Raw genomic sequence first — 11,202 nt, 5'->3', positions numbered from 1 at the left:
TCCTTGGTCATATGACCTGATCACCTGGCTAGGCTGAGTAAGCAAGATGTTCTAGCAGGTTCCACCACAGAGGTATAAATATAAGGCCTACTCTGCCTGGGGACTGTCTCTTCAGACTTGGTCTCTTAGGATCATCCACAGATACCTATACTGTAGATAGGTCTTAGTCATCAGGTCTACTCCACTTCCTTGTTGCCTGCTTAGACTCTTGGCACTCTTAGGTGAGCAGACTTAGTCAGCCTGTGTTGCCCTAACAGATAAACACAATTCAGTTGTCAAGGTGTTGGGCAGAGGGGGTCCTTGGCATCTCTATTTTGGGCTCAGTGTCCTCAACTGTGGATTGGAGGTAAGCAGGATAGGAGAGTCCCAGGCACTGCTCATGGTCTATGTTGGGCAGGTTCAGAGCATCCGAGGAAGTCAGGGGACAGCAGGAGAGACCATCTGGACCAGTGTGTTTTTCAGCAGGGATGTGAACAAGATCAAAGTCAAACTGGTGTATCCTGCTGACCCATCTGTTGAGGGTGGCAGCAGGTTGCTGGTCTGGATTATTGAGCATGCCTTTGATGCAGGACAATCCACTTTGACAATAAATTGGGGGGCACCAATGAGGAACACTTGCAGGGCCCAGAGAGCTCAGTATAAGCCATATAGTTTGAGTTTTGGTTGCAAATATTGGGATTCAATGTCATTCCATGCCAAAGATCCAAAGCAGTGAACAACCCCACCTCTGGTAGGGTGTGTCAGGCCAGTATTCTTATGGCTATTTTCGGGCCTTACAGACCGTTGCACAGCACTACAGACCCTCACTATGTGGACAATGCACCCCAGCAACAAGTCTTGACCCCCCCCTGGATATTTGGCATGACAACTGCAAGGTTTCCCATGTGACAGGAATACCCAGATATTTGGCATGATGACTGCAGGTTTCCTCCACAATGGGATCGACCCACATGGATAGTCAGCATGCCAACACCTGCCTAGGGGAGGTATCCGGAGACTGGTTTAGTATAGAATACAGTTTATAGTAGCTAGTATAAGTAGTTCCTAGAAACTCCTGTACCTAGCTTATTCTGCCCCTTTTCTGTTAGACTTATACAGATCTGATTATCCCCTTACTGGATAGGCAGATTTGACTTGACTTAGCAGATTTGACTTGACTTATTGTGACTTGACTAGATGGACACTGAGCTCCAATTTACCGACTGATTTCTGACAGCTCAGCTTCAGGCTGACTTCAGCATTTCTACCAATTTCCCCCATCTCTCCCCTCTTTCCCTAGTGAGTTCTTGCACACCACCCATCAGACCAATATTTCAGACACCTCTTGGGTTGAATCATATTGGAGCCCAACATGAGGCAGCTTTTACTGATCAAGAGCTGCTGAGGCAAGAGCTCCTCCTCCTATTTTTAATACTGGCTTCCTGTACTCCGGTACCACCTCTGCTATTGACCAACAAAACAAGCTCAGGGATGAACGGCAAGCCTGATGTACTGGGCTCTGAGAAACACCCACAATTTCAGACAAAACAGAGGTATCATCAACTTTGTCCAGCAGGAGCCATACCAATATAGTGGACACAGTCTGACAACTCCTCATGGCAAGCAAACACACTATGCCTATGGGCAGGGAGTCTCCCTCAGCCCTGCACTTTTCTTCTACACCTCTTGGCATCACCCATTATTTTGTGGCCCTGGAAAAACTATTTGGCTTGTGTGAACCTGGTGTCACTGGTGGAGGAGACAAGATCAACTGGGCCTGCTTTTACACCAATGACAACACCTACAAATTATGGGCACAGATCCATGATGGCATGGACAATGCAAACAAGGACTCATATGATGATTTCAAGATGGAAATACTGAAGTACCATCCTGGTGCAGCAGATAACAAACATGGGTATGCAACTTGGGACCTTGACAACCTTGTTCACAAGTGGCAATGCCACATTAAGACCAAGGGTGAATTTGCTGAATTCTGCTGGGACTTCTACTCCATTTCCACCTGGCTCATCAAGCACAACCAGATTTCTGTCCTCAACCAGCAAAAGGCCCTCCTCTGCATACTCAAATTCCTGCCCACTGAAAGCCACCTTTGGGACAAGAGGGTGAACTGGCTTGAACAGAAATACAACAGAGCTGTGGACAAACCTTGGACAATGGCTGAATTAAAGGAGACAGCAGAATGGGCACTGGGCAATACTATGACAAAGGTTTGAATGCTGACCCCCAATTATTCCCAGGATGCAATGCCGGCACTGACATTGGAAGACATCAAAACAGAGAGCAACCCACAGGTTGCCAATATTACTGAATGCATGGCTAACCTGGAAGGAAAGGTTTCCCAGATCTACACACTCATGAACCAGCGACCTGCCATGCAGAACTGACTGGCTGCCCAGCAGACCTCTTATGGACAACCCTCCCAAAATACCTATGGCAACAACACACCAGCTACTGGTGCAAATCAGGTTCCTGTCCCAGCGGAGAACTACCCAAATGAAAACAGATACAGCCCCCAGAATACTGAATGCCTGCTCTGCCACTTTGACAGTGTGTCTACAGGCTGCACAGACAAGATTGTGACATGCCCAGGAGCCTGGAAATATGTGGATGAAGGACTCCTTGAGAAAGACAGCACCTATCATGTCCTTGCTGGCAGCCACCTTATCCCACATCACTGGCCTGGTTGGGATCTTAAGGAAAAAGTTGACGGTTACTACAAGGACCACCCAGAACATTGTCTGAAATTGCAAGCAACTCCTCTCATTGCTTTTCACAATGTGATCATTGAAGATGTCAGCTCAGACTTCGAATTTGAAATCACAGTAGATCACTTGGTGCTGCACATTCTTGCCAAAACACAAGACAACACAGTTGAATGGAACAACGAAAAAATCAAGGTGCTCATGGCTGAGGTGGAACACCTCAAGAAATGGCGGACAGTGTCCACAGGAAAGTTGGCTTGAGTTTCTGAGGTCTACACACCGGCAGCTAGAAAAGAGAAGTCAGATGCACATGTGCATCATAGTACCACACACTTTGCTGGCATATGGGTGGATGAGCTGGAGAAACTGGATACCATCCCAGACCTGCCGAAGCCCCATACCAAACACACCAAAAATGCAGACGACAAAACAGTTTTGCGAGCTCTTGCAGTTACTCTCACCAAAACGCCCATACAAGTTCCCAGTAAGGTCCTCATGTCAGCATGTCCATTGTTTAGCAAGGTGCTTAAAGAGGCATACAGCAAGAAACCAGTTATCCCAGATGTCATACAGGTGACCAAAGTGCAAGATGGTGAGGCCCCAATTTATCAGATTGAAGGCATTTCAGAAGATGCACAAAGACATGGTACCCCTCCAGCAGATCAACTATTTAACTGGCAAATATGACACCCCTGTCCCCTGCATCCTTGATGGCAGCTCTGGCAGAGTTGGTATCAGTGAGCAGCACTGCAAACAAATTGGACTCACATGCACCCTGATCAAAGGCTGGCAAATGGAGTCTGCAAATGATTCAGTCAATCAGCTTCTAGGACATGTTCCGAATTTGCACATTGGTATATCCAGTCTCAATTTCTACATCCAGGCATTCATCCTCCCAAACCTGCCTTTCCACCTGCTCCTCAGTCACCCATTCCATGTCCTCACCTCGTGTGTCACCCAGGATTATACAGACAGGAAACAGAAGATACAGATTACCTGTACTCATGAAAAGGCTTTCACTTGGAATGAGCAAGAAATGGGTCTATTCTGCAGTGACTACTTTGACCCAGTCTGAATTCTGACCATCAAACATATACCCTGGCAACAGAAGAATATTTTGGTTCCCCCTGCTTTATTACTGAAAGTCCTCAAAGCTTTACAGGACAAACTAAATGCAGGAATATATGAACTCTCCCAATCCTCCCACGGATCATGCTGGTTCTGTGTGCTGAAGAAAGATGGATCCCTTCGACCTGTTCTGGACCTGCAACCACTGAATGGTGTAACAATTTGGGACTCAGCCCTCCCTCTGCTTTCTGAACCCCTTGTCAAATCATATGGCAGCTGCTCCATCTACACACTCTTCAATTTCTTTTGTGGCTTCAAACAACACCTCCTGCACCCAGAAAGTCAGGATCTCACCACCTTCCAGTCACTCAAAGGTTCCCTCTGTAGCACACAAAATCTGATGGGAGGCACCAACAGCATTCAGATTATGCATGAAGATGTTATGTTCCTACTCCATGATGAGATCCCCAAATACACCATCCCCTTTGTTGATGATGTCCCCATTTGCAGCCCACCAACTTGATATGAACTCCCCAATGGTGATTTCAAATGGCACTCCCAAAATAAAGGCATTCATTGTCTTATGTGGGAACACATGGAAACCATAAATTGGATCCTAACCTGCATCAAACACTCTGGCCAAACATTCAGTGGTCCAAAAATGGTAATTGCAGCTCCTGAAGTCATCATCCTTGGCCAACAATGTACCAATGTGGGCCAACAGCCCAAGCGCTCTAAAGTAGCAAAATTCTGGGACTGGCAACCATGCAAATCCCTCACCAAAGTTTGAGCATTCCTGGGTACCCTTGGAATCCTCTGAATATTCATAAAGGATTTCACTATGAAAGCCTGCCCTTTGGGACATCTCAAATGCAAAGGTACAATATTTGTGTGGGGCCCCAAGCACCAAGCTGCCTTCAACCAGCTAAAAGCAGATGCATGTCAGGATGGACTCCTCTGTCCCATTGATTATGAAAGCAACTGCCAGATTATCCTCACAGTGGACTCCTCAAATATTGGTGTTGGATACATCTTATACCACAACAATGTCAATGGCAAATGAAAACTGGCCTGCTTTGGATCCTTGGCATGGAACAACATCAAATCCCAGTATTCCCAACCAAAGCTTGAGCTTTATGGCTTATACCACACTCTCCAGGCCCTCCAAGTTTTTCTCATTGGTGCCCCCCAATTTATCATCAAAGTGGATGTGTCCTGCATAAAAGGGATGCTAAATAATCTGGACCAGCAATGTGCTGCAGCCCTCAACTGCTGGGTCAGTGGTATACACCAGTTTGACTGTGACCTTGTCCACATTCCTGCCGAAAAACACACTGGTCCAGATGGTCTCTCCTGCTTTCCCCCAAATTCTTTGGACACTCTGAACCTGTCAGACATCAACCATGAACAATGCCTGGGACTCTCATATCCCACCTACCTTCAATCTGCAGTTGATGACTCCAAGCCCAAAATAGAGATACCCAGGACCTCCTCTGCACAGCACCTTGATGACTGAATTGCATTTATCTGCCAGTACCTAACCAATTTGTCACTCCTTGCAGAATGGAATATGTGGCAATGGGTGGCCCTTGTCAAACAGTCCCTCCAGTACTTCCTACATAATGGCAAATTGTGCCAATGCAACCTTACCAGCCCCCCCCAAATATACATCCCTCCCACCAAACATCTCACCCTGCTGAAGCAAGCTCACGATGAGAGCAGTGAACAACCCCACCTCCAGTGGGGTGTGTCAGGCCAATATTCCCACAGCTATTTTTGGGCCTTAGAGACCATTGCATAGCACTACAGACCCTTACTACATGGACAATGCACCCCAGCAACAAGTCTCAACCCACTACAGATATTTGGCATGTTGACTACTAGGATTCCCCAGGCAACTGGACCCTCAGATATTCAGCATGACAACAGCAGGTTTCTGCTGCAACAGGGTCAACCCATCCAGATATTCAGCATGCCAACACTTGCCTAAGAGAGGTATCTAGAGACCAGATTAGTATAGAGTGTGGTTTTCAGTAGCTAGTATAAGTAGTTTCCAGAAACTCCTGTATCTAGCTTATTCTGCCCCTCTTCTGATAGAGTTATACAGATCTGATTATCCCCATACTGGATAGGCAGGAGCATCTTGACTGAGCATATTTGACTTGACTGGATGTACTCAACTAGATGGAGACTGACCTCTGAATTATTACAGACCAACTTTTGGTAGCTCAGCTACAGGCTTGACTCCCATGTTTCTACTGACTTTTCCCTTCTCTCCCCTCTTTCCCTAGTGAGTTCTTGCACACCACCCATTGGACTGATATTTCAGACACCTCTTGGGTTGGATCAGCATGGCATTACCAGTTTTTCCGGCATTGTCTCCTTTGCTTTGGCCTTGCCCTTCTTGGCCTTCACCAAAGGACTGGCCAGGCTGGCTAAGGACATCTGTGTAATTTGGGTTAGTAATGAAAGATGGCTCATGAAAAAGGGAAACACAAAAAACCTGACAACATTGCCTTAAACTCCTTCTCCTCCTCATCCTCATCCTCCTCTTCTTCCACTGGTGCAGATAAAGCAGCCAGCTCTGCTTGCTGATCCTCAGCAAAAAGGCAGACCTACTTCTCCAGCAAATCACGGACAAGGGCAGACTGGGGGCTGTTGACCAACAGCATCACTGCATTGGCAAACCCCTTGAGGTCCAAATATTTCACCAGAGGCAAAAGTCTGGGATCCTTGGCCTCTTCGCACATGCATGGAACAATTGTGGTGGCCATCTTGAGCATGGCAGCATGCTTGTCTTTTGGCAGTGCTGCTGAAACAGTGTTCCAGATATCAGCACTTAGCAGAGCACTAGTGCATTTTTGTTTTGTGATGAGGGGTGCTCATGCCTATAAATGGGACCAAATTTCGCCTTTCCTGTCCATCCAGATCTCAACTGTTCCCCTGCCTTTACTTACTCACATCCTCTTGCTCCAATATGGCCAAGCCCAGCACTTGCAAGTCTGCTGCCAAGCCTGCACTACCAACGGATGAGCATGCCATCATGCTCAAGACTGCTGCTGCAATCATTGCCCACATGTGCAAAGACACAGAGGATCCCAGATTTTTGCTGTTGGTGAAGTATTCGGATGTCATGCCATTCAGCAATGTGGTTGTGCTGCTCCTCAACAGCCCTCAGTCCACCCTTGTCCATGATTTGCCCAAGAAGTGGGTCTGACTTTTTGGCCTTGACCAGCAAGAGGAGCTGGCCACCTTGTCTGCACCACCTGAAGAGGATGAGGAAGAGGATGAGGATGAGAAGGAGTTCAAGGCAATGTTGTCCGGTTTTTTGGTATGTGTTGCTTTTTTCACAAGTCAGCTACCCTGTACTGACCCAAATTATACAGACATCCCTGGTGAGCCTGGCCAGCCCCTTGGTGAAGGCCAAGAAGGGCAAGACCAAGACAAAGGAGACAACACCAGCAAAGGTGGTCATGCTGTGCCTTGATGATGGCACAAATGTTACCCTGCCAGTGACCAAGGTGCATGGGAGGCCCACCAAGAAGGATTCCTGCAATGCAGTAAGTCAGCTGCTTTTTCTGTTGTGTCCTCAAGTATACTAACCAAAATTTCACAGGGTTGAATGTTGGAGGAGATGCTGGCAATGCTGTTGCTGGCAATGATGGATGAGGCAGTGAGGGAGTCTTTCTTGGCAGAGAACTGCGTAAGTCCTGCCCCACTTTTTGCTCTCCTTTCATCTGACTGATGTGTTTTTCAGGCAGTGTTTGTTGTGCCACAAGCATGTGGTCTTCAAAGATGGGGTGCCTTGCCATGAGTGCAATATTGTGGAGCAGGCTGATAAAGCAGTATGTTTGGTGTGCAAGGCAGCAAAAAAGCCTTGCACCACATGTATAGGTATGCTGTTTGTCTTCCCCTTTTATTGACCTTGACTAACTTCCTTTCAGCTTGTATGAGGAAAGCAACGGCTCTGCCTCCGGTGCCAGCAGAGAAGAAGCTTTTCTGCTCTGAGACTCCTGAGCCCATTGAGGAGCCCACCAAAAAACCTGCTGACCAGGAAAAGCAGAAGCTGATGTGCATGTATCTGCTGGCAAAGCCCAACAAATGCAAGAGGGAAGAGGACAACAAGGATGAGGCTGGGCCCTTGCACAAGTGGTCCCACCTTCCTGAGGCAGGTAAGTTTTTCCCCTTCTGTATGTTTTATTTGGACTGCACTAACTGGTCTTGTAGGGATCGAGCCACCTGTCATGCTGCTCCATATGGCAGAGCATAACATGCTGGAGCTGCAGAAGAGCCTGCTAACAGCTCAGAAAGCAGTGGACGCAGTGCAGAAAGTGGTGGACACCATATCAGGCTGGGTGGAGCAGGTCCAGACTCTCCTGGGGAGGGCTCTGGCTGAGTAAATTGGTTTTGCCTGTCTTCTTTTTTTTTTTCTTTTTCCTGTTTCATATTTTTATCTCATTGTCATAATCATAGCATAGTCCTGTCTTCATATGGTTGTAGATCTGAATTTTGCCTTAAGCAAAATTTGTGGTAATACATCTCATTGGCTTGATCCTATTTGAGTGTGGCCTAAAATCCTGTGACTTCAGCATTTTCACTTTTGCTAATTTGGGTGTCATGTGCCTCGTATATTTTTGCCTTGTAGTTGTAATCATAGCATAGATGTGTCTTTGTGTGCTCATAGATCCAAATTTTGCCTTAAACAAAATTCATGGTAATCCATCTTGTTGGCCTGATATTTGTTGCAGAGTGCTTCAAGTCATGACTTTGATGTTTTCACATAGGTAATTCAGATCTTGTGCAGGTCATAGGAAATTTGTGGGTATTCTGGTAAGGACTGTTTTGTTGCCATACTACTGAGTCTGCTTGTGGACTTAGTAGATATACCTCGGGGAAACAAATAAAAGCAAGTGACAAATTTGGGAAGTAAGGTGCATGCTGTTTCAACAAGCCAGTGGGTATAAGTCCTGCACCATTTATTTGGAGTCAGGCTCTGCAGTATTCAACAAGACATCTTTTATGGTCTGCAGGATTTTGGCAGACATCTGCTGCAATATTTCAGGTAGGGTGGGGGTATGTTCAGATCACTGGTGGTAGGGATACATGCAGAACTGTGTGATGCAGGACTTGAGAATGGCACCATCCAAATTGACTATCACATAGCTGCCTCTAGCAGTTTGGGTGACAACAACCATGGGACCAAGAAATCAGGGCTTTGATTTATGGTCAAGTTCCTTCTTGATGCAAGTATTGCAGATGAGGACCAGGGTGCCAGGTTTGAAGTTGTAGTCGGCAAGGATGTGCTTGTGGTCCACTTTAAATCAGTCAGCCATGTGTAATCAGGCCTGGTACACCATCTCCTGGAGATCAGCTAAATAGGACTTGCAGTGCTCAAGCTGTCAAATTTGGTAGGCCAGCTTGTCACTGTCAGTCATAGGGAATTTGGGTGGGGGCATGAGGAACATTGCTTCCTCAAAGTCCATGGGGAAGACCGGGTGAATACTGTGTGTAATAAAATATGGTGAGAGGCCAGCGCTGTGCTGGACCAAAATTTGCTCAGCCCAGAATGTGGTTGGCACTTTGTCAGGCCAGTGCTTGATATTGTCTCTGCATGCTTTCAAAATTGCTTGTCGGACCATAAAATGTTTTGATTCCACTGCCCCATTTGCATGAGAGTTGTACGGCAAAATTTGGATGTGCCAGATGCCAAAGCATTGTTCCAGTTCTTTCACTGCAGCTACCCAGGCTGATGCATTGTTGGTGATGATCTCTGCAATATTTCCCCAGCAGCAAATAACATTGTGGAAGAGGAATGACATGAGAGCCATTGCAGTTTCCAATTTTAAAGGATGCCATTTGGGATACAAAGATAGGGAGCAGCAGATTTGAGCAATGCAAGTGTATCCTTTTGCAGGAGGCATCTTCATGGTATTGCAGTAAATCTTGGAGAAAAGCAGAGCTGGATAATCAACTGTTGGAGGTTTGAGGACCTTCCAAATGCTGTGGATCTGACACACATGGCAGGTACAGAGGTACCATTTGATATTTGTGCAGAGGTTGGGCAACCAAAATCGGAGATGGAGAATACTGGCAACAGTCTTGAAACCTTTATGACCACTGTCATCATGGGCTTGCTTGAGCAGGGCAAGATGGTTGGCAGGAGGAATGTATATTTGGGGGGGGGGCTGGTGAGATTGTGTTGACACAATTTGCCATCATGAAGGAAATACTGAAGGGACTGCTTAATGAGGGCTGTGCACCGCCACATATTCCAGTCCGGAGGGAGCGCCAAATCGGTGAGGTACTGGCAGATAAACACAATTCAGTTGTCAAGGTGTTGGGCACAGGAGGTCATAGGTATCTCTATTTTGGGCTCAGAGTTGTTGGTAGTGGATTGAAGATATGCAGGATACAAAAGTCCCAGGCATTGTTTGTGGTCAATATCGGGTGGGTTCGGAGCATCTAGTGAATTCAGGGGATGGCAGGAGAGACCATCTGGACTGGTGTGTTTTTCAGCAGGAACATGGACAAGATCAAAGTCAAACTGGTGTATACCACTGACCCATCTGTTGAGTGCTGCAGCAGGCTGCTGGTCGGGATTGTTTAACATTCCTTTGATGCAGGACACATCCACTTCAACAATAAATCAGGGTGTGCCAATGAGGAAAACCTGCAGTGCCCAGAGAGCATGATATAAGCCATATAGTTCGAGTTTGGGCTGAGAATATTGGGATTCAACATTGTTCCATGCCAGGGATCCAAAGCAAGCTGGTTTCCATTTGCCATTGATGTTGTTTTGGTATGAGACATATCCAACACTGATATTTGAGGAATCCACCACAAGGATAATCTGGCGGCTGCTTTCATAGTTGATGGGACAGAGGAGTCCCTCCCAACAGGTGTCCGCTTTTAGCTGGTTGAAGGCTGCTTGGTGTTTGGGGCCCCATGCAAATATCATGCCCTTGCATTTGAGATATTCCAAAGGGCACACCTTCATAGCAAAATCCTTGATGAATATGCAGAGAATGCTGAGGGTACCCAGGAATGCTCAAACTTTGGTGAGGGATTTGCATGGTTGCCAGTCCTGGATTTTTGTGACTTTGGAAGGCTTGGGCTGTCAGCCCACATAGGTACAATGTTGTCCAAGGATAACAACTTCAGGTGCCACTATAACCATTTTTGGACCACTGAATGTTCTGCCAGAATGTTTGATGCAGGTCAGGATCCAATGTACAGTTTCCAGGTGTACCCATATGAAACAACAAATGCCTGTTTTTCAGGAGTGCCATTCAAAATCACCATTGGGGAGTTTGTATCATGTTGGTGGGCTGCAAATGGGGATGTTGTTGATGAAGGGAATGGTATATTTGGGGATCTTGTCATGGAGTAGAAAGGTGACATCCTCATGCATGATCTGGATGCTGTTTGT

At 46.6% G+C, this 11,202-nt stretch overlaps 4 protein-coding genes across 4 annotated transcripts; 3 read left to right on the top strand and 1 right to left on the bottom strand.

The window, feature by feature from the left end:
* Positions 1-1,613: 1,613 nt before the first annotated feature.
* On the top strand, positions 1,614-2,216 carry DACRYDRAFT_109113 (uncharacterized protein; the record flags this gene model as incomplete). The annotated part of the gene is made up of 1 exon (XM_040768815.1): positions 1,614-2,216. The coding sequence occupies one exon, from the start codon at positions 1,614-1,616 to the stop codon at positions 2,214-2,216; it is 603 nt and encodes a 200-aa protein (XP_040627282.1).
* A 2,632-nt stretch (positions 2,217-4,848) lies between these two features.
* On the top strand, positions 4,849-5,127 carry DACRYDRAFT_36175 (uncharacterized protein; the record flags this gene model as incomplete). The annotated part of the gene is made up of 1 exon (XM_040774405.1): positions 4,849-5,127. A coding segment is annotated over one exon (279 nt), but the record flags the coding sequence as incomplete, so codon positions are not given.
* A 1,623-nt stretch (positions 5,128-6,750) lies between these two features.
* On the top strand, positions 6,751-8,173 carry DACRYDRAFT_109112 (uncharacterized protein; the record flags this gene model as incomplete). The annotated part of the gene is made up of 5 exons (XM_040768814.1): positions 6,751-6,960; positions 7,009-7,104; positions 7,160-7,333; positions 7,837-7,945; positions 8,001-8,173. 5 exons carry the CDS (start codon positions 6,751-6,753, stop codon positions 8,171-8,173), a joined length of 762 nt encoding a protein of 253 aa, XP_040627280.1.
* Positions 8,174-10,545: 2,372 nt separating this feature from the next.
* DACRYDRAFT_35983 (uncharacterized protein) lies at positions 10,546-10,821 on the bottom strand (the record flags this gene model as incomplete). Its single annotated transcript, XM_040774401.1, has 1 exon — positions 10,546-10,821. A coding segment is annotated over one exon (276 nt), but the record flags the coding sequence as incomplete, so codon positions are not given.
* Between the last annotated feature and the right edge of the window lie 381 nt (positions 10,822-11,202).

This window comes from Dacryopinax primogenitus (assembly GCF_000292625.1).
Source record: "Dacryopinax primogenitus strain DJM-731 SS1 chromosome Unknown DACRYscaffold_13, whole genome shotgun sequence".
Classification (NCBI taxonomy): Eukaryota; Fungi; Basidiomycota; class Dacrymycetes; order Dacrymycetales; family Dacrymycetaceae; genus Dacryopinax; species Dacryopinax primogenitus.
Note: the sequence above shows the minus strand (reverse complement) of the source record. Positions and strands in the feature narration are given on the sequence as shown.